Source organism: Rissa tridactyla, chromosome 15 (assembly GCF_028500815.1).
Source record: "Rissa tridactyla isolate bRisTri1 chromosome 15, bRisTri1.patW.cur.20221130, whole genome shotgun sequence".
Taxonomy (NCBI): domain Eukaryota; kingdom Metazoa; phylum Chordata; class Aves; order Charadriiformes; family Laridae; genus Rissa; species Rissa tridactyla.
Window position 1 is genome coordinate 496,358 of NC_071480.1, and position 21,692 is coordinate 518,049.

Genomic DNA, 21,692 nt, shown 5'->3' on the forward strand with positions numbered 1-21,692 from the left:
ACTTATCAGAATAGCCTGTCTGTGCTAGGACTGATGGGAACTTATAGGAACAAAGGGATGGGGAAGAAGGGAGATGTGAGAAACAGAGGACTAAATATGGGATTAGAGGCTGGATCAGAGTGTTCCTCAGAAGTGCTTTTTGGAATTACTTGTAGGATATCATAGAATCATAAAATGATTTAGGTTGGAAGGGATCTTGAAGATCATTTAGTTCCACCCCCCCTGCCCTGGGCAGGGACACCTCCAACTAGACCAGGCTGCTCAAAGTCCCATCCAGCCTGGCCTTGAACACTTCCAGGGATGGGGCATCCACAAGTACCCTGGGCAACCTCTTCCAGTGCCTCACCACCCTCATAGTGAAAAACTATGGCATGGGCCCACATCTCAAGCCTGTCCAGATCCATATGCAAATGGTGAGACCAAATAATGGCTTATCTAGTTCAGTATCTCATCCGCAACAGGACCCTGGTGTACACGCTTAAAAGGTGGCTTATAAGAATGAGACAATAATACGGAGAGACTCCTTGTATTATAGTCTTCCAGGTTCTGGTGATATGCTACACAGTTTGAAACAAAATCTCTCTCTGCGTTCTTCTTAAACTATCAATTTTTCACACAAATTTTGCAAATTTTTATTTGAAACATTCCATCCCTGGGGAAAGGAACTAATCATGTAAAAAGAAAGACTTCCTTACGCTTAAACCTCCTTTCAGATAGTATTCTCTGTTATGTTTTACTTCTTTTACTGTGAGAGACAAAAAATAATAGTACTCAATTCATTCACTCACAGTCATCCCTGCCCATCACACTTTCCATGCAGTTATCTGTTTTCCAAGTTGGAGAACCCTGATATCTGTTCACTCCCTCTTTGTGAGAAGTCCGGATTATTCTTCTTGTTCTTTATATCTTTTCTTGATTTACTTATTTTTTTATATTTTTTTTGTACAATGGACAGGCCACAGCAGCATGCAGCACTCAAGATAGATAAACAATCTGGATTCACAGACAGCCATATAGATGCTTCCTGGGTTTTTCACTTTTCTTCTTTTGTGTGTCTTATGCAAATTACTGGGTTTGAGATATTTTTCTGACTGCTACTGAGCATTGAGTTCCCTTTTCCTCTCTACTACATGTGGTAATTAATCATCATGTCCATCACGACTGTGGCCATTACTCATGTCAATTGTGTAAATTCCATATATTCCCCAAATTCTCTCACTCCTAGTCATTCAAGGATTCTTTTCCCTATCACGTTTTCCCAGTTCATGCTGAGGACTTACCCCCTTTTTGTCTCATCCAGTGAGTTGAACCAGAATATAAAAAAGCTAATGCAAGGGTGTCCTGATCTTCAGTTTTACATCTAAGAGCTTAAATCCTGTCTCCCAAGCCCTTCCCTGGCCTTTCTTGTGACATCAGTACTCATAGAGATGATGACCACCTGCTTTTTTGCAGGCACCATCAAAATGCCTTGTTTGCAGGATACCTACAAAGGACATACCTACTCACAAAGTGTGCAACCAAACTCCTCTTGCTGCTACAAGTCCCATTGCTTATACAACTGTCAACACCAGCTGCACTTATTTACCTCTTTCTATCAGTAAGAATCACCAAATATGAAAAGAATTCTCAGTGCAAAGAAAAACATGGTTATCAACTTGCATGGGCATTAACCTTTTCCAACTCCATTGGTTTGGCTTCAAGAAACATGCATGCATCTACCTCGCTCAGGGAAGTAGTTCTCAACTAGTGAGAAGTAGCCAGTTCCTGCAGTACCTTCTGGAGCTCCACCTATTTTCTGTTGTAGCTTTGGGCTTTTATTGCTATTTGAATGGCTATACCTTAACTGCAAAGTCAAACATCCACTTTGTTCAAAATCTTCTTTCTCCTCATCAGAACTCCCTCAAACAAATGGGCTTTCGCAGTGTTCTCAGCTGTACTTTTGTCTGTACCTCAGCAACAGACCATTCCTTTGCAGCTCCACAAAAACAAGATGAGGAATAACTGGGTAATTTAATCAGAAAAAGATCAGAGAATCATAGGAAGTCACAGCTAAACATCAATCAACATTGTCTTGCTTTGTTGTAAAAACAAGTGGATTGCATGCTCAAATAAGCTGAATAATCCTTCTGCTCCATTTTGCACTTTCTAGATATCAGGAGAAATTCTTCATTGGTTTTGAACATGTTACTTTTAAAATGTGGAACAGTTTAAGAAACCACAGTGAAAAGCAGTGAGAGTGACAAAGGTAAAATAGCACCTGCAGTCTCTCAAGAAATTTTTAAAGAATGGATGTATTTTAATCTAGAAGAAAGTTATACTTAAACAATTTTCAAATACCTAAAATGTACTGCCAAGAGGATAGAACTAAACTGTTCTCCATTTCTGCTGTAGTAGGACAATGTGCTAAAAATACTGCAAAGGAGATTTACAGGGAAAGAATTTTGTGTTAAGAATAGTTAAGTACAAAGGATAAATTGCCACAGAAATTTTAGAATGCCTGTCTTTGGAAGCTTTAGAGAAGAGATTTATAAACATCTGTAAAAAATCAATGTAGCTTTAGTTTATCCTGCCAAAAGCAAAGAAGGATTAGGTGACCTTTTAAATGGGTCACACTTTTCTATAATTCTGTGTTTTTTTCTCATATTGAGAATGAGGTTTCTCCACTGGTATTTCTGAAGTAATATCTTTCCTCCAGGGAAATCTATTATTTAATCTGAAGTTTTCTGTTTCATTTGTCCATCTTTGCCTCACTGTCTAAATACCTGTAGATATATGTTGCATATAAAAAATATTATGATAATAAGAAATAATACGAGATGAGTTCATTAAGAGATATTTTCTGTGAGCCTCACTCAGCCACATTTTAATCTATGTAGATTCCTTAATAATGCCAACTTTTATAAATGAGGACAAAACTAGGCCTGCAGATTTAGTTGTAGAAGTCAAAGGAGAAAGATATTAATCTACAGCTCCTTTAATTTTTTTAAGCTTCTCACATGTCTAAAGGGCACATAATTTTCTTTTGATGTGAGCTGCATTTTTTGTGCTGAAATCAACTATTTCTTGGTGTTGGCCAAGAAAATTGACATTGCTGGACGCAAGGGTCCTTGAAGTAAGGAAGAATTTAAAAAAATGCTACGACTGGGAAGTCTGAGAAGTGAGGACACTCTTGTCTAATTTTAGACATGTCTCCTAGATATAGCTTACCCAAAGCTAACCTTCCAGATCCCCTTCTTAAGCAGTGGAAAGAAACAGGTGCCTATAACTTGTGATTTATCTGACTAGTTTAGGATAACATGAATTGTATCCTAGAAGAGCTCATTTCTCTCATTTCACTGGACTCCAGGCAACCAGCACAACTGTAGACCTTTATATCTGTGCCACAGGCATCTGAAGTTTACTGAGATGGCACATTCATCAAGATAGATTGGGTCAAATGAACTGGAATAAAAATGACACATTATTTGATGAGTTTTTTGTTGGTTTTTTTTCCCCCCCGGCTTTCAAATAATGTGGTTCCAGGACTTACCCCAGAATTATTGATGTCTACAAACTGGGAGTTAAAAATTAAAATAAGGGACAGAATATGAAATCATGGGTTGCAAATGATGAGAAGTTTTGCACTTCATCAGCTGAATTTGTTTATTAGACATCCAGCAGAAGACATAATTTCTTGAATGGTTAGAGCTTGTTAGAAAAGCAGACCACTTGAGATTTAAGAATTGATCAGGATGGGAGCCCTATTGCACAATTATTTAAAAGCTCTTGTCTGCTACACCACTTTATACAAGTGCAAACAAGTGCGAGAAACAATCCTGAGGAAAGAGCATATGGTAGAGACTACCAGTCTGCATTTATAAACTGCAGGCTAAGAAAAAAACTGAGGCACTTGAATTAGATCTTTTCAAAATCTTGTAGGCACCAACCAAGTATGTTCCCGGATGAGGTGGAAATTCATCAGTGACACCCGTGAACAACATGAGATAGGCAAAAATCTATTGCAAAGAGACTACAGTTACTATAAAGGAAGCAAAGCAGAAAGTCAGATGGAATCAGAAATATTTTTTTTATCAGTGAAGATGTTAGAAACATCTCTATCACAAAGAAATATGTGAAACAAGTAGAAGGAATCAAGATTTTGTGTTCTGGTCAAGGGACTGAGACTACTTCTACCAGAGTGGACACCAAACTCTCCAGCAACTGCTTTTTTCAACTGCAGAACTGAGGGTGGCAGTGTCAGAATACTGTGTATGCTATAATGAATAAAGACATACTTTTTTAAAGATGAAAGGGGAAATCTTTTTGCTATCTACAGCTACCTTGCGGGGTGGTGTAGAGAAGATGGAGCCAGACTCTTCTTATGAGTGCACAGTGGAAGAAAAAAAGGTAATGGACGCAAATCAGAACACATGAAATTTTGATTGGATATTAAGAACTCTTCCCCCCCCCCCCCCCCCAACAATTACAGTAATCAAGCATTGGGACAGGTTGCCAATGAGGTCAGGAAATCTCACTTCTTGAATATGATCAAAATCCAACTTCTTAAGGCTCCAAGCAACTTCATCTAATTGGTCTGGCTTTGAGAGGGGAGGTTAGACCAGAAATCTCCAGAGGTACATTCTAACTTAAATTATTCTATAATTCTGTGTGAGACTATAGGTATATGTTAGTCTTACATTTGGTCTCCAGCCAAGATAATTTAGATATTCCCCCAGACAGAGAATGTGATTTTGTCAGTTTTCCCATTGGTTGGAAAAATTTGATAAATACAAAATGCTGAAAATGTTGAAAATTAATGAAACTGCAGACAAGTTAGGCAGACTAAAACATATAATCAAACAAACCCTGCTGAAGATACCAGATGACTTTGGGTATAAATACCTGACTGACATCCTTTGGCGAGTCCCACAGTGCTCTGTGCAATAAGGTGTCTGCTGGCAGGACACAGTCTACCCCAGTCACTATTCAAAGATGCCACTTTACATTTGTTTGGTTTTTTGTTTGTTTGTAAATTGTTCATGAGTGTTTAGAAGCTGGGAATAGGCTAAATGCTAAATTAGTAAGAAGAATACTATGTTAATTGCTCTTTCTAAAGTTCATATGAATGAAGTGCTGGTGCACAACGACCATAAATTAATCAATTATAAAGCTAGTGGACTGCATATAACATCTTATCTTCACAGGACATGCAAAGCATGAAGAAATTCTGATGCTAATTTTAAATTGTACACAGTCAGATGCTGTTATAGGACAGGATTGAACAGCTGATTGTAGGAAAATATAGGATGACGAGAAGGAATTTCTGCTACTAGGTAGACCATCAAAACTTGAACTTTGAAAATAAAGGCTCATTTAGTCTTTGAAGTATACAGAAAGAAACAAACAGTACTAAAAAGAACAGAAAAAAAATATTTCAAAATATGAGATTCAATTTTCGGGAGGCAGCACGGGAAGGATTGTAGGATAACTCAAGTGGGAAGGTACCTCAGGAGGCCCATTCTCCTATCAGCTATGAGGTAAGACCAGGTTGTTCAGGTCTTTACCTAGTCAGGTCTTGAAAACCTCCAAGCAGGAAGACTGTACAGCCTCTTCTGGGCAGCCTGTTTCACTGCTTGACAGTCCTCGTGATGGGAAAGTTTCTCATATCCAGTACAAGCCTTTCTTATCTGAACCTGTGCCCAGTGCCTCTTATTTTCCTGCCATCCACACGTGAAAAGTCTGGCTTCATGTAATAAATAAAGTTCTTGTAGAAACTGGAGGACTGCTAGACATTGTAGATATCGAGGGTCTTTAGGTCCCTCTGAAGTCTCCTCTGCAGGCAGAAAAAGCCTCAACCTTTTCTAATATCACATGTGCTCCAGCCCCCTCTCTATCTTAGTGGCTGTCTGTTGAAGCTAATCCACTTTGTTCCTCTGTTTCCTGTGTTGTGGAGCCCAAAACCGGACACAGTATGTGTCATCTAATGCGTGCTAAGCAGCGAGGAATAATCACGTCCCTGGATCTACTGGGTATGTTCTGTTAATACAGCCCAAGATGCTGTTGGCTTTCTTTCAGTCAGACACATTTTCAGCTTGCTGTGGTCTGAGTTCAAGAAGATCCCCAAGTCCTTCTCCACAGAGTTAATATTCAGCAATCACAGCAGCCCAATTGTGCAACCACATCTCTTATTCCAATGATATTGCAGATCATCGACTGCATGCTGAGATCTAGTTCCTCACACTTTTTTCCTAGGCTGTCTGTGTTTGTGTACAGACACTTTATGTGGGTTTTTCTTGACCTTGTTTTATCATTCCTGAGGTCTCATTTTTTCCTGTCACCTTGCTCCTTTTGCTTTGCATCACTGTTGACTTCTACCTCACGACAAAAATGTCACTCCTCCATTATTCTTAGTTTAAAGTATTTCTTGACAGGTTGGCCACAAAGGTGCTTTTGTCCAGCTTTGCCAAGTAGACCCTGTTTCTTCCCAGCAGTTCCTCATCCTCTGAGAGAGACCTATGGTTGTCCAAGCCCTGTGACCAGGACCAGCTGTGCACAGTTGACCCACAGGATCCATGCCCTACTCCCAAGCCTTGTTCTTGCAGGATTAATGAGAACACCACCTGGGCCCTCATGAACACACCTTCCCCCCGCCCCCCAGAGTCATACAGTCACTCTTGACATACTCCGAGTCTTCTGGATAGTATCCTTGGTGTGTACATTGACAATCAACATGGAATCACAGTCTGAGGGCTGGACAGTCTTCAGCAGTCTCCCTGAAACACCTCAGATCTAAGCCCACAACAAACATCAAACCTTCCTGGATAGCAAGTCAGGTCACCAGATAGTGGCATCCAGACCCTGCAGGACATAGCCTCCCACTACTGTCACTTGCTGTGCTCCCCTGATTCTGCTCATGCTTCAGGCTCAGCTGGCTCTGAACGCTCCCCAGCCAGAGCTTGCTGGCTCTTGCCTGCTGCCAGAGACCAAAAATATTCTGCAGTGTTGGATCTGGCAGTGGAGAAAGAGTCGTCCTCCTCTTGCTGGAAGCCACAACATCCAACGTTCCTGGACCTGTGAGTCTCCAGTGAGCACAGTCTCTGGCTGCTCTTCTTTCTGTGCATTACAGGGGTTCAGGCTCTCATCTTTGCAGTGCCTCTGTGAAGATCTTGTCAATCTCTTTTTCATCATCCCTTGTGCTATGCAGCCTTCTCACCTCCTACCACAGCTCCTAAACTCCAATAGAGCTTCTCAGTCACAATACACCTTCTACAGGTAAGGATGCTGCCTTCACCTGCTCCCGCTTCAGCAAGTGGGCCCAGGCACTACCTGTAGCCCCAGACCCAGAGAGTTGTATCCTTCCTTGGGAGCCCAGCATGGGCCAAGACCTCTGCTGTGCCTGTGACAGCTGCTCCAGGTGGTGGCAGGGCCAATGCCCACTAACATGTCACCACCAATGCTAAGCGCTCACACACCACCTTCAGCAGAGTTTCTGCTGCTTTGAAGAGCAATGCTCTGGGCCCTAGGCTTGCAGGCCAGCGGTCATATAGCTCTCTCTCTAGCACTCGTTGCGCAAGTGCTTGAAAGTCCCTGACTGGCAGTCAGCTTTTCCCACCTGCAACCTGGATCTGAGGAGCCTTGAACTTGCTCCAAGAAGAACTAGAAGCAGAGCCCAGAACTGTTGCACAAATTGCAAGTACCAACAGCCAGCAACAGTCCAAGTAGCGTCTGAGGCCCCTGCCTGCATTCTGACCACAAACTGCCTGTCCTGAGCTCATGGAACTCCCAAGGACTAGTTACCTAGCAGGTGGAGGCTGGGCACAGGTGCCTGCCACCCCTTGGTGGGCTTTCCACCACCCACCACCTCTTTTCTGAGGAGATCAGCTTATATGTTGCTTTGCTATCTCACCTTATTGTCTCTCAGTTTCCCTCTCTTGCCACTAATGGCCCATGGTTTCCTTCTGAGTGTATTGTTTTCAGTTGTGCTACTCTATTATCAGCTCCACCTTATCACTAGTCATAAACTGATCTACTATGGATCCTGCTGGCATAACAAGTTCAGCCTATATTTATGTTAGGATTGTTTTGCTTGAAAAAAAGTGTTGTGATTTTTCTAAAGCCCAGAGCTGCTCGGTATACTGTGTAAGGCCTCTGCCACCCAGCGTTCACAAGTATGTTTCCTAGTGGGCTCAGTAGCGGGAGGAGTCATAAAACAATGAAGAAAAACTGGTGTCCAACAGAGTCGGCACACATGGCTCAGTTCCATGGGGAAGTTCCACGTTGATCCTCAGAGTGGAGCAGCTGCATATTCCTGATCTATGAAGATCATAATGATTTCTGCTTTCCCATCTTTAACGTTATTGTAGATTATTCTTCCTGTATAACAATCACAAATTAAATTTTGATTCTTTATGACACTGCTGTCAGAATGATACATACAGAATTTCATAGGTGAGTTGTGTGCTGTCTATAACCATGTAGACGTGATTCCAGATTTCTGTTTGCCTTCCTAGCCATTTTTAAATGAGCAGTATTTACATTGAAAGTCTCTTCCCTCTATTAGCCTTTCTTTCACAGGAAATCTTACCACTATGCATATGGTGAAACTCTTGAATAATAACCTGTAGTACACACATTTTCTTGGAGAGATTATACCTTTACTAGCAAACAAATCATTCAAGCCACGCACCATGTATGGGATGCCTTATTTGCTGCTCTGCTCTTTTTGGGTTTTGGTTTTGGGATGGGATTTTTTAGTCTTCTCAATAAAGAATTAGGGTGGAAATCCATAATGATCTGAAATTCTAACAAACTCACATGCTTTATATTAGCATTACAGACTGCTTAAAAATCAGAGCAGTGGAGGGCCTGTGTCACTGTCTTTTTCTGAACTGAGACACCCAGATCTACTTTTCCAATACTAAGACCTCCTTGAAACATCCATGGAAATATCATTTCTTTATTAAGAAAATTAAGTAATGCTACACAAATATACATTTTTATTAATTAATACTGCTTCATTTTGATCTATCATTATGATTTACAGGATGCTTTGAGATACAGTTCAGATTTACAGAACTGAAATAGTGGCCAGGTGACACAAGCCTTTTATTGGGTGTACAGGATCCTCTGTACAGTTGTGAAAAGAGTTCACATACACATTGCAAGCTTTCTCTGGAGCTGTATGAGCAGGAAACTTGTATTTAATCTTTAAACTCCTTTCCAGCATTTTTCTTTTGTGCTTGAATTCCAAAATAGTTTTTGTATATTTGTTAACAGTGGTGACAGCTGCAGCCATACAGCAAGCGAAGGAGGCCCATGCGAGGCTATAAACAAAAAGGTTTATCAGAAATTAGCAGAACATTCTCATATCCAAGTCCTTCAATTTTATTTTTGAAAATACTACATACATGTAATTGCATTGGTGTATATTAGGGAAATAGGAGCATGGTGGGGGAGGAAGAAAGATTTTTGGTTAATGACCATCCACATACCTGACTTATGTAGTTGACCTCTACATATTGGTTATAACATTCACATTTAAAATTCCTGTTTAATGAAACCCTACCTCCAATTCCTCTGTTTATGCTACTACTTAAAGCTTAATATCAGAAAGAGAAACTATAAAAAAATGAAGATGCATAAAAAATAAAAGGTGCAGTTATTGAGACTACAGGTCTCACAGGTGACACTGAGAAAAATGTATGCCAGCTATCTAAAAAGGGTTAAAAATAAAAGAGAAGGCACAATTAAATAGCTGACTAAAGCAGGCTTAGAGCACTGAAATGCATTCCTGAGAAAATACAGGTCATGACTAAACGGAGAGAAAAGAATATGAACCCTGAAATGTTAAAAGTATAACCATGAGAAGACAGAACTAAAAAATTATGTTGAGGTACAATTTACTAAAAATGTGTGACTCTTCCAGACTACTGAGTGGGCAATGTAAAAGTAGCATGTAAAAATATGGCCACAGTGGAATGAATTGGCATTCACAGTGGAGACCTTACTCATCAGAGCCTTTCTTAATGTGGCAAAGTCATGATTATCTAACAAAACATGTACTTTGGTGGAGAAATCAGTTTAAGAATCTCCTGCTTATCTCTCCACTCCCTCAGAGCTGTTTGTTCCCACGTCTTTGCTGTACTTCAACAAACTCATTTAGGTTTTTAAATAACTCCTTTTTGGTTTGGTTTTTGTTTAGCATTATTTTTAGCCAGGATTGGTTTCCAGGGTGATCAGACAACGAGATGTGTTGACAGAATTTGAGGGTATTCTTGATATATTGAGAACTTCCTAGAAGCAGGAAGAAGAGGAGTAGCTTAAGCTATCTTTGCTCCCAAAGTCAGTCAAACTACACCCTGACTAACTCTCAAATGTGGGGAGATGCAGAAGAGCTCTTATAACAAAGAGATAGCAAGAATAGGGGAAAATCACCAGAAGCAGACAGATTTACCTCCCCATGTGAATGGAGCAAGAATGGGACAGCAGGCCTACCTATGGTGGTATATAACCTATGGATCAAGCCAACCAAGGTAGAGAAGTGGTGTCAGGTCTGCAGTAGTCCTGACTCACATAGTAGGCATTTTTGGCTGAATAACTGAAGCACAGTAGCATTAGTAGATGAATTGGTAGCATTAGTAGATGAATTGATAGAACTGATATTATGAAGCACAGCTTTTGCTGAGGATGCTTTTTCTAATCCATCTGTTGAAGCCTGTTTGATGGACTCAATAATGTAAGAGAAAGAAACTGATTTCAAGAAAGTTTCTATAAAGGCCTCTTAGCAAAGACTGAAAGAAATTAATCTCTTATGAGCAGATTCTCTTGTGGACCAATAACGTGTTAAAAGAGAAAAAACAAAGGACAGAAATAAATGTTTTCCTTTGACAATACAAGAAGGATGTCAGTGTGATTCTTCAAAGTTTTTGACAGAAATTTTGCTTTTCCATAAAAAATTTGGAAAAAATGAGGAGTCACCCACCTGAGTAGAGAGAACTGATGAAGGAAGTGAGCAAAGTCTTGTCACCGAGAGAGCCAGAGAGTAAAGGGCAGTTAGACTGCCATGGAAATTCAGCTTCAAGAAGGAGACCATTAAATTTGAATTCTGCCCAGAGACAAAAGACAAGAGGGAAATCAAAGAGGTCAACTCAACAAGGAAGCAAACTAAAGCCACCAGTCATTCATCTGCATAAGGGAAATGCCAATAGAAGCTCGGCTGGAATATGGGTTTTCCTTTTACTGCATGGAGTATCCCATATGAGGTGTGTTATGGGAATTTAGTACAGGGCACGTCTTTAGAGAGAAAGTGCTGTCTCTTGATGTGAAGATGCCTCAATCTGAGAAACACAGGGAGAGTGAGAGAATGACCAATGACAGAAATATCTTTCAACCTCCAGGAAAGCTGCTGAAGATGAGAAAAGAGAAATATGGAGGGATATATTGAAGAGATGTTCAGGGATACCACAGAGTGAGTCTACCCATCATTAGCAATTACAGCACTGCAAAGGAAGAAGAAAGGTGTTCATGCTTCCTGGGCCGGGTGGAAAAAAACCCTATTCACAGCAGCTGGATGTGAGGAAGTAGGGGAACTTTGGTAGGTAGAAGATGCGTGATAGAGGCTCAGTAGTTCTTGCAGGAATAGCTGCTCTACTAGGTCTGGTGATTGTGATGAAAAGCCACTGCTGTGAGTCCAATTCTTTGTTTTCTTTGGCTACTAAGGAGATGATTGTAAGTTCCAATGAAAAAGTAACAAAGTCTTTGCCTGTGCCTCTGCCTGCCCATGCCCCTTTCATGGTCTTGGTGACACTGTTGGCCACAATTGGGTGCTGAGGTAATTAGAAAGGGAGTGTCAGTTATAATCATTAATGCCCCTTTTTTTGGCATCTGTTCTCTTTCCTCTTGTAAAAGACAAATAGCTTCAGCATCCTTCCTCTCTTACAACCAGATGAGATTCTCATATGCATTCAATGAGAGCAGCTAAGGGAGGCTAAAGATGAGGGCTCATACGACAGGAAGGGAGGTGCAAATGTAGGCTATCAGAAGTGAGACAACTTTATTATTATATATGAAAGGAGATGAGAGGAAAGGAACCAACAGAGACAGCTGGGAGGAGTGAGTGAGGCACCTGTATGTATGGCTTGCTTTATTTTTAGATTACTATCAAACAGGGTGATGTAGGTGCCATTTATGCTGAGAAAAGGAAAGAAGGAAGTGAATCTTGATAGAAAGATAGAGCATGCAATTGATAGAAAAAAGGCACCACACACACCATTCTCCTCAATGTCTTCCTGTATGCAGGTACTGATGGCTTGGAAAGTCTTATGTTGGTAGAAGCATTTCTTTGGGCATTCAGTGGTCCAGGCTGCACTGAGTCATTAAAAGACAGCCATGAAATCCTCAATTCCTGAGTGCATGCCACATGATGAAAGTCCAGGTGCTCAGGAGGAGGCTGGCTGTAGTGACAGCAATGATGACATCAGTGTTGAACATGACCATGGTGGCAATAGTGGCATCAATGGAATTGTGCCAGTAACAGCAACAGTGACAGTGATTTGAGTGTTTTTCTTCTCCTCCCAGTGGGATGGAATGGAAGGAACAGGGTCCTCAGTACCAGTCTGTAGTTTTCTGTTTCCACTCCCATAAGAAGGGGGAAGTAACAAAGGAAACAAACCCTTCCTCTTTCCACTGTTCACTGTTCTGACTGATATTAGAGTAAAACAGGGCTAATCCCATTCATGAAAGAAATGGAGAGGCCTCCCAGAAAAGAGACCAGAGCCCCAAGCCAGGAAAACCAAATTAATACTGTAAGAACAAAAACATGAAGGAACAGAAGCAGCGAGAGTCAAAGAAGCAAAAAGTATTTAAGTCTGAAGGGAGGAAAGAAGGCACTATTTGAGGATGCTGCACAGCTCCTATGATACCTGTTGAGGGTATCCAAGCAGCCCTTGGACAGTAGCAACTAAGTAGTAACCTGGGCATTGCCCGGGGTGTTGTCTGGGTACTTGGTATTGGGCCTTCTCAGACCAGTTCTTTTTGACAGAAGGGGGAACACCCTTTCCACTTTGAGCAAGTAGGTGACATGTGGGTGCTGGGACACCTCATCTGCTGGACAAACAGGATAAAATACATAATTTGTCATGATCTGGCTAATCTCCAGTTTGGAAGTACTGACCCGGCCCACTGTTCAGTGCTCCAAAAGCACTGGACAAACATCTCCACATATACACATGTAACAATAGCTTCAAACTGTTGCTGCCTGGGAAATAGACCCCTGAAAAGATGCAGATTTCTGGAAGGAGCAATGTACGGTGATGTTCAAATGAGATCTGTTATTAGGAAGGTGAAAAGTAACAGCACAAAAGATAAAAGAAACCCTTATTTCACCGCAAAAATCCCTAGTGAGTCTTCATGATAAAGACTGTGTGCAGCTATAAGCTCTGGTTCAATAATGGTACAATAAAAGTAGAAAGAGCAACAAGAATGAGTGACAATGAGCTGTGATCTTGGCTGTCCGAGCACGTATGGAGGAAACAATCAGTCTGAGCTCTGCTCTACTGACTCAAAATATTGACTTTTGATTTAACTTAATACGGTTGTTCCTATTCGTTTTCACATTCACAGTTGGGGAAATAGCAATTTCCAGCACTTAAACATTCAAATGCTTGTATTGATCAGAATTGATGGATTTTCAAAAAATCATCTGAACAGCACTTTTAATGAATTCGCTAGATCTCCTTAGAGGATATGTTGCAATTATATACAGGGCAAAAATAATGTGTTTTTACCTAAGTCTGTTTTCAAAAATTTGAACCATCTTTTATGAAATTCCAGATACAACAATATGAAACATATCTCTGATAAGGAAAAATTTGACCTAAATGGCTAAAGCTGTCAGAGATTTAAACAACTTACACAAGGCAGTTATCCCGGAAGAGGAGGGTACTAAATCTGGGTCTGATGTGTGTGGAGAAGAACCTCTGCTTGGTGCAGAGCAGTTGGAGGTCTCTGTACTGTCTAAAGGATGGCAGATGCAAAACTCACAAGTTTATACATCCTATGCTAAGAAAACTGAATTTGGAGAAAAACAGCTGGTTACTAAACTGCATCCCCAGGAGGGAAATAATGTAGACCTATTCCTGATAAATTAGGTATACATTAATTGAACATAAGGTCAAGTGACGGAAATGTAATAGAAGAAGCAAATATAAACAAATAGGTACCAATAGGACCAGCCATAATCCCATGTGTGAGGTCTCCAGTCTTCAGGACCAAGATTTACAGTCATTTGAAATACAGTTGTGTACATCATGTGAGCAACCATGCCCAGAAGACCTAAAAAATATAATATCATAAGAACATTAGAAAATGTAAATTGAGGACATTCTTTGTCAACTTTTTGCATTTATCCCTTGAGCTCCTGAAGATTATTTTATGAACTATCTGAATCATATAAATCACACTAAAATACTAGACTTCATAATCTGAGTGTATTTATGTGTTGTGTATTTGCCAATGCAATCACTAAAACAGTTCCTTGACACCTACTCTGTATGCTAGAGGAATCTAAGGGAACAACGGGACATGCAGCCCATAGATTTTAAAAGGCAACAAGTTGGCTGGCTCTCATCCTCTGAAAACTTCTTAGTAATTCAACCCTAAGCAGGGATCAGACATTACAACAAAGTACCGCGCAGTTGCATTGCACAGGACATGTTTCCCACTGTTACCTATTCCCAATATTACCTACTGGAAAGATTTTTCGAAGGCATGCCCTTTCCCAATGCCTTAAATGCAGACAGATTCATCAGTGTTATGTAGGTGAATGAAAATGTGAATAAACACTTAATGGTCATTAAAAAGCAGATTAAAAATCCAGATTTTGAAGAAGGATTATATTAAATAATCTAATTTTCAGAAGTGCTACTAGGCTGCTGCCTAATCCTAAGAGTACCTGTTTTCCCTAGGCATTTTGTCTTCCAGTAGTGAACTTCCCTGTGAACATCTATTGTTTTTGTTTCCAGCTTCATTTACAAATCCACAAATGCCCTTTCAGTATCAACTGATATCCCAACTGTCTAAAACACATCAGCTTCTCAGAATAGATGGTCCGCCACCAAACCTACAAGACCCAATTTGTCAGGTGTTCCTGAAGTAGGTCTGTTTCATGAATTCTTACAAAACTAGCTAGCTAGCACACAGTATCTCTCAATCTAGGACATGTCCTCAGGGTTAACAATGACCTGGCTTCAGTAATCACTGGGAAATGGACTTCCCTGAAATACTGGTATTGCCTGAACCATCATCAACAGGCTATTAGGAGAGCCCTCCTATGTAGCACAGAGCCAAGAGGCTTCATGCTGTGAAACACAGCCTTTGGTAGTTAGCTGGCACCCTGGCAGCACATTCCTTAATAAACTGTTTGGAGAAAATTGTTTGACTATGCACGTGGCTATTAGAGAATGGAGGCCAATTGTCCATCTCTCATGGTATGTCGTAGCCATTTTTGAATCCTCTAGTCTGGGTGCCTAGAAATGCATAAAACTGGAGTGTGAATTTGAGCTCCTGTGCTGGAGCTCTCCTCTTTGCTCTTGTACAAGGATTAAATTCTGAGTCAGGCTCAACATTTTGGCAGTAGCATCGGGGCAGTTTGGTGCCTGAGAAATGGTGAAAATGTCGCTAATATAGATATAAAAGGAAAGCGTAATCATATATGGGTGTTTGCCAATGTTCATTTTCATTAAAGCCCACTGAGAGCAACAGGATAGTGGTATCAAGAATGTGTATTTTGTAGCAGTGTGGTTAACTAGCAATGCACATGTATTTAAGAGGAAACACAAATTGAGTAATAATGTCTGTAGAGTCAAGAGATGCATTATATATTATAACACATTATAAACCTACATAGCTATAGTCAGAAAACTTCATACTGTGATTCTTTTAAGTCACCATGTTCTGCACAAATTAGAACATACATTTTAGGATTTTATTAGGTCTGAGCTAAAGACTGAGGGAACTGAGAAATAAAACACTAGCTTTAATGTGGTGGGGTTTTTTTTTCCAGAGGTTAAATACCGTAACTGGTTTTTTTAATTGTGTGTTTTCAATATAGCTAGAATTATGCAGCTACTGTTTCCAGTAGCTGAATTTTGATTTGCATTTGTCTGCTAGAATTGAGAGCATGTTTGTACGAGAAATTGCAGCTTCATTACAGATTAGGGCAACTAGATTTAGTTTATATCTACAAAGGATTTAGACATAAGTTTAACAGCTAAGAGAGATACTCTTCGACTTTGACAAAGATAGACAATCTTGAGATTAATTCTTTGCCATCTGCCAGGTGTTTGACTTGCAATTAGATGCTATTCTAAAAGATATACTTTCACCAAGTATAAATCACTTCGGACTAGAAACAATCCCTACCATATGAAGCACAGTGGCATGTGTTCCATAAGAAATTATAGTAAATAAACAGTATGATTGCTTCTGGCTCTAAAATTAGTAACTCTATGAAACATTGTTCATGTTATCCACAATTTCTGTTTTTACTGTAACATTCCTCAGTAACAATTCTATAATATAGACAGAATCACGGAGTACTTCAGGCTATAAGACAGCTTCAGAAGTCTCTGGTCCAGCCTCCTCCTGCTCAACACACAGTCAACACTGAATTCAGAAAAGATTCCTCAGATTGGACTAGGGGCCCTCTGAAATTTCTTCCAAACTGAATTTGCCCAGGATCCTATGATTAAATAGCCCTGGATTAAGAAGTAATGTGCAGAAAATTAAAGACAATTTTAACAACGATCCTCTACTAACAATTATTGCATTTTATTCCCTCTTAAAAGTGCTATTCTAATTTCTCTATTACTAATTTTATTCTTAACATGTTGTAAATAAAAAAAAAAATCAAGTTATTTGGAAGAGCATGTTACTTTTTTATCTTTGACAACCAACCTGACAATGAAATTAAAAATTATAAAATGAAAATAATGAAGTTAAAATAGTAAAAACTATAAATATAAGATATAAAAAATAATCCTACTAAGATTGATTTAAATATTAATTATATATTAATTATATATATAATATTAATTGAAAATAATATTTCAATTATATATTAATTGTATATATAATATTAATTGAAAATAATATTTCTCATAAAATTTTGCTGCATCTTGTATTTTCAGTGTCTCCATAGGTATTGTAATGGTTTTGAAACTTGGACACTGTTATTAATTTTCAGGTGGAAGTCTATCAATGTTGCATTTTCTGGATGCAATAAATCAAGACCCTTAACTGTACCTGCTAATACGGTGACTACTGCAGAAAAGGCGTTGATCTTTAGCCCATCAATGACAGAACTGTAGTAGCACATTTCTACTGACATAAGAATGGCTCCAGTCAGAAGCAAAATGATGTACAGAAGCTCTGCTACAATAGATAGCCATAAAACCCCTGGAAAAGCAAATCAACAACACTGGTATTATAAGCAGTCAGTCCTTTAAGATCATCAAGTCCAACCATTAACCTACCCCAACAAAAACCACTTCTAAACCATGTCCCTAAGTACCACATCTACCCTTTTTTTAAACACCTCCAGGGATGGTGAATCCACCACCTCCCTGGGCAGCCTATTCCAATGTTTAATAACCCTTTCAGTGAAAAAATGTTTCCTAATATCCAATCTAAACCTCCCCTGACATAACTTGAACCCGTTTCCTCTTGTCCTATCACTTGTCACCAGGGAGAAGAGGTCAGCCCCCATCTCTCTACAACCTCCTTTCAGGTAGTTGTAGAGGGTGATAAGGTCTCCCCTCAGCCTCCTCTCCTCCAGGCTAAACAACCCCAGCTCCCTCAGTCGTTCCTCATAAGGTTTGTCCTCCAGACCCCTCACCAGCTTTGTAGCCCCTCTCTGGACACGCTCCAACACCTCAATGTCCTTCTTGTCGTGAGGGGCCCAAAACCGAACGCAGTGCTTGAGGTGGGGCCTCAGCAGTGCCGAGTACAGGGGGATGATCACTTCCCTAGTCCAGCTCACCACACTATTCCTGACACAGGCCAGGATGCTGTTGGCCTTCTTGGCCACCTGGGCACACTGCTGGCTCATATTCAGCCGGCTGTCCACCAACACCCCCAGGTCCTTTTCTGCCGGGCAGCTTTCGAGCCACTCTGCCCCAATCCTGTAGCGCTGCATGGGGTTGTTGTGACCCAAGTGGAGGACCCAGCACTTGGCCTTGTTGAACCTCATACTGTTAGCCTCAGCGCATCAGTCCAGCCTGTCCAGATCCCTCTGCAGAGCCAACCTACCCTCAAGCAGATCAACACGCCCGCCTAGTTTAGTGTCATCTGCGAACTTACTGAGGGTGTATTCGATCCCTTCAACCAGATCATTGATAAAGATATTAAAGAGAACCGGCCCCAGCACCGAGCCCTGGGGGACACCACTTGTGACCGGACACCAGCTGGATTTAACTCCATTTACCACCACTCTCTGGGCACGGCCGTCCAGCCAGATTTTTACCCAGCGAAGAGTACACCTGTCCAGGCCATGAGCAGCCAGTTTCTCCAGGAGAATGCTGTGGGAAACAGTGTCAAAAGCTTTGCAAATCCCTGTATATGATCCCAAATTTGGGAGGGGTGAGCCTGATGTGTCCTGAGTTTTGTGCATACGGGAGTCATACGCACATGCAGAACATAAACTCGCTCTTCTGTGCGGGGCAGGAGTCAGTTTCTCCACAGGATTTCATTACCCAGGGACAGCTGCTCAGTGTGGTTACCACTTACCTAGGTGCTCACCAAGGTGTCTTGATCTGACCCTGCAACCTCCTGTGGCATTTGCCGATGCTGTTCACAGAGTTAGTTTCACTATGTCCACCAGTGGTTTCATGTGTGAGGAGCTCTCAGGGCAGGGCCCATAATCCACCCCTCCCTTCTGAGGTCTGTGTCTGTGTGACTAGGAACCACATCTCATTTTTTTCTTATACCATAAAAATCTTGAATTATTTGTGCACAGTGACAAACTGCAATAGAGGGACTCAGATACTGAGTCTTTCTTCTTCCCCAAGGAGCTGAAATTGCGTATCCAGGAAAGTACTCCAGTCCCAGTATCATGGACAGGCAATTTCAAAACTCTGGGGAAGAAGGAAGACTTTTTTTTCTGGATCAGCCACTTGCAAAGTGATTGGTCTAACCACATCGGTGATGGGGTTTATATTGGATGGGTGGACTCTTAACAGCATCTGCAGACATATTTTATAGGAACACGAACCGTTCTTCGAAAGAAAGAGGGCGACTCTGCTTTTAGGACAATGGAAATGACTCCTTACAGCTCTGTGTAAGGTACAAGGAGGGGATTCAGACCACAATCCAGATTGGTTTGATCTACAACACGTCTCTTCTGAGTCTTCTCAGCATACTGCCTGACCTTGTTCACACATTGCCTGTCCCTCTGCCCTCTCCAGGCCACATGGTACAAGCCACAAAACTCCTGATGGTGAATAAGGAGGTATGAGGAGAGAGGGGACACAAACTTATAAACCTTGACTTTCAGTACCCATATTCAAAGTAATTTAAAAAAACATTTGCATTCAAAAGGACAGTTTTCAAAAGACATAGATTCATATTTTAAGTCATGTGGGCTTCATTTTGAAGTTGAAAAACTAAATAAAGGACCAAAACCTGTGTGGGATTAAAGTATTTTTTTTTATATCGAAATACAGAATATTTATATTGGTAAATGTGATCAGGAAAGCTTTATTCACATTAAAAAAAAAATGCATATCTACCTCGATCAGCAGCTGGAGTCAAACTGATGAAGCTTCTACATTTCTCACCTACAAAAAAAAAAACAATTCAACATAATTTTGTATTCTGTAATGATATGAAGAAAAAGATTAATAAAAAGCAGGAAATGCAAAATCTGTCATAAAAGCACAAACTGAAATGATCAGGAGAAACTGTTTCTGATGTATGTTTGTACAAAGTCCCTGGAACACCGACCTACTACTGCGACTTAGCTAGAGAATCCTTCCAGACTTTTTCAAGGCAGAGTCAGAGTCTGGGAGCCTTAGAGAAAGGCTATGAATTGAGCTGTGAAAGACAGAATGGGAAAACGATCAATTCCTTTGGAAGACTGGCAGCCTGCATACCATCTGCCCTGTGAAGGAAGACCTGCTCTCCTTACAGCAACAAGGCTGCTGCTCACACAAATTTCCTCTAAGCTTGATTTCAATTTCTTTCTGTAAGCTTTGATTTTCAAACCCATGTGACCTCCTGACCCCCACACAGATGCTGTGAACAAAGCTCTTGGAATTAATTCTGCTCTGCTCTGAAAATACATGGGGAGTTTTTCAGCTACTAACTGCACTGAGTTGGAAAACAGGAACCGCCATAGCAGATGCACAAATCAAACAGCCCCGGTATCCACAGCAATCACCACCTGAAAGACATCTTTTGGAGATATGTTTTGCTCCAGTCTTCGACACTAACCCCTAAAAATGGCATAACTTACAAGACCTTCTGCTAGAACTGGACTTTCAGGACAGGTGACTGCAAAAATATTTGCATTTTATAGCACAGACGACAGATGATTTGACTTCTCTGAAGTTTTGTTCTAGTTTTCATTTGTAAACTGATCAGGACAATAAGGGGAAAAACTTAGCGTTGATCTGGATTTACAATAAATGCCCTATTTCTTGAACCAGCTGAGCAACTCCCTTCTACAAAGATCCAGAATTAACTAGAAGCCTTCTTTAATGGCAAACTAATTTAATTCTACTGACACTTACGTACACAGAGTGAAGCTCAATTAAATGCCACCACTTGTGACTAGTAAGTGTCCAAATTATGTTTTAGCAGGGTGCAAATACTCCTGCTTTGATCTATGAAAAGTGAGATCACAGTAAGACGGTAGAAATATCTGTGCTTAAGAGGAAATCCATGAAATAACTTAGATCTCACAGATTTAATTGCTCAAATGATTTTTAAAATAATAAAAAAAATCATACTATGCTTTTATGTTCCCATAGGGGACCATAAGCAATCATTTAAGGCAAGTATGTTCATTTTTGCCTAAAGGCCTAAAAACATCAGAAAAATAAAGCACTTTCCTGTTAAAGTAAATTAACCTGCTGCTCTGGATAGAAGAAATAGAAGAATAAAACAAAAATCTTCATCTATACTACAACCTGTCCCTCTAAAGTTCTTTACAGAATTTATTAAGAGTTTTTTAGGAATCGATTAGGTAGTACCCTCTAAGATTCTCTTCTGAGAGAAAAGCAACTTTTTAAAGATACTTTTTCCTTTAAAATGCATGCACAATGTTGCAGCAAAGAGGAAGGTGACACCAAATAAGCAGGAAGAACTCTGATTACTTTCTGAAGTAAATTTACATGGTGTTACTCACCTTCTTCATTTATAATTTCTTCACAGGAATACCAAATCCCAGCATGAAACTTTCGGTCAACGAACTTGTCATCTCCTGTCTCCCAAATGTATTGCACAGCATTGCTGTTGTTGGCATCAGGGCTATTAAAGCGGATGCAGTGATCCCCTTTGCTCTGTCCTGTACAGAAAGGTTTGGCAACTTTTCTTATCCCTTCACACCAGTAACTGCTACTGAATGCTGTAATAGAGAAGGCTAAAGAGAGAAAACTGAGAGAAAACGCCGCTGAGGCTCTCTGCCGTCTGTCTGCAGCTGGGACCGAATCTGGCAT

At 40.4% G+C, this 21,692-nt stretch overlaps 1 protein-coding gene across 1 annotated transcript; it reads right to left on the reverse strand.

Annotated features, from left to right (window-relative positions):
• Positions 1-6,404: 6,404 nt before the first annotated feature.
• GSG1L2 (GSG1 like 2) lies at positions 6,405-21,692 on the reverse strand. The gene is made up of 5 exons (XM_054222068.1): positions 21,383-21,692; positions 19,764-19,811; positions 17,281-17,433; positions 14,199-14,310; positions 6,405-9,302 (listed from the first exon to the last, which is right to left on the reverse strand). Exons 1-5 carry the CDS (start codon positions 21,690-21,692, stop codon positions 9,047-9,049), a joined length of 879 nt encoding a protein of 292 aa, XP_054078043.1. The 3' UTR covers positions 6,405-9,046.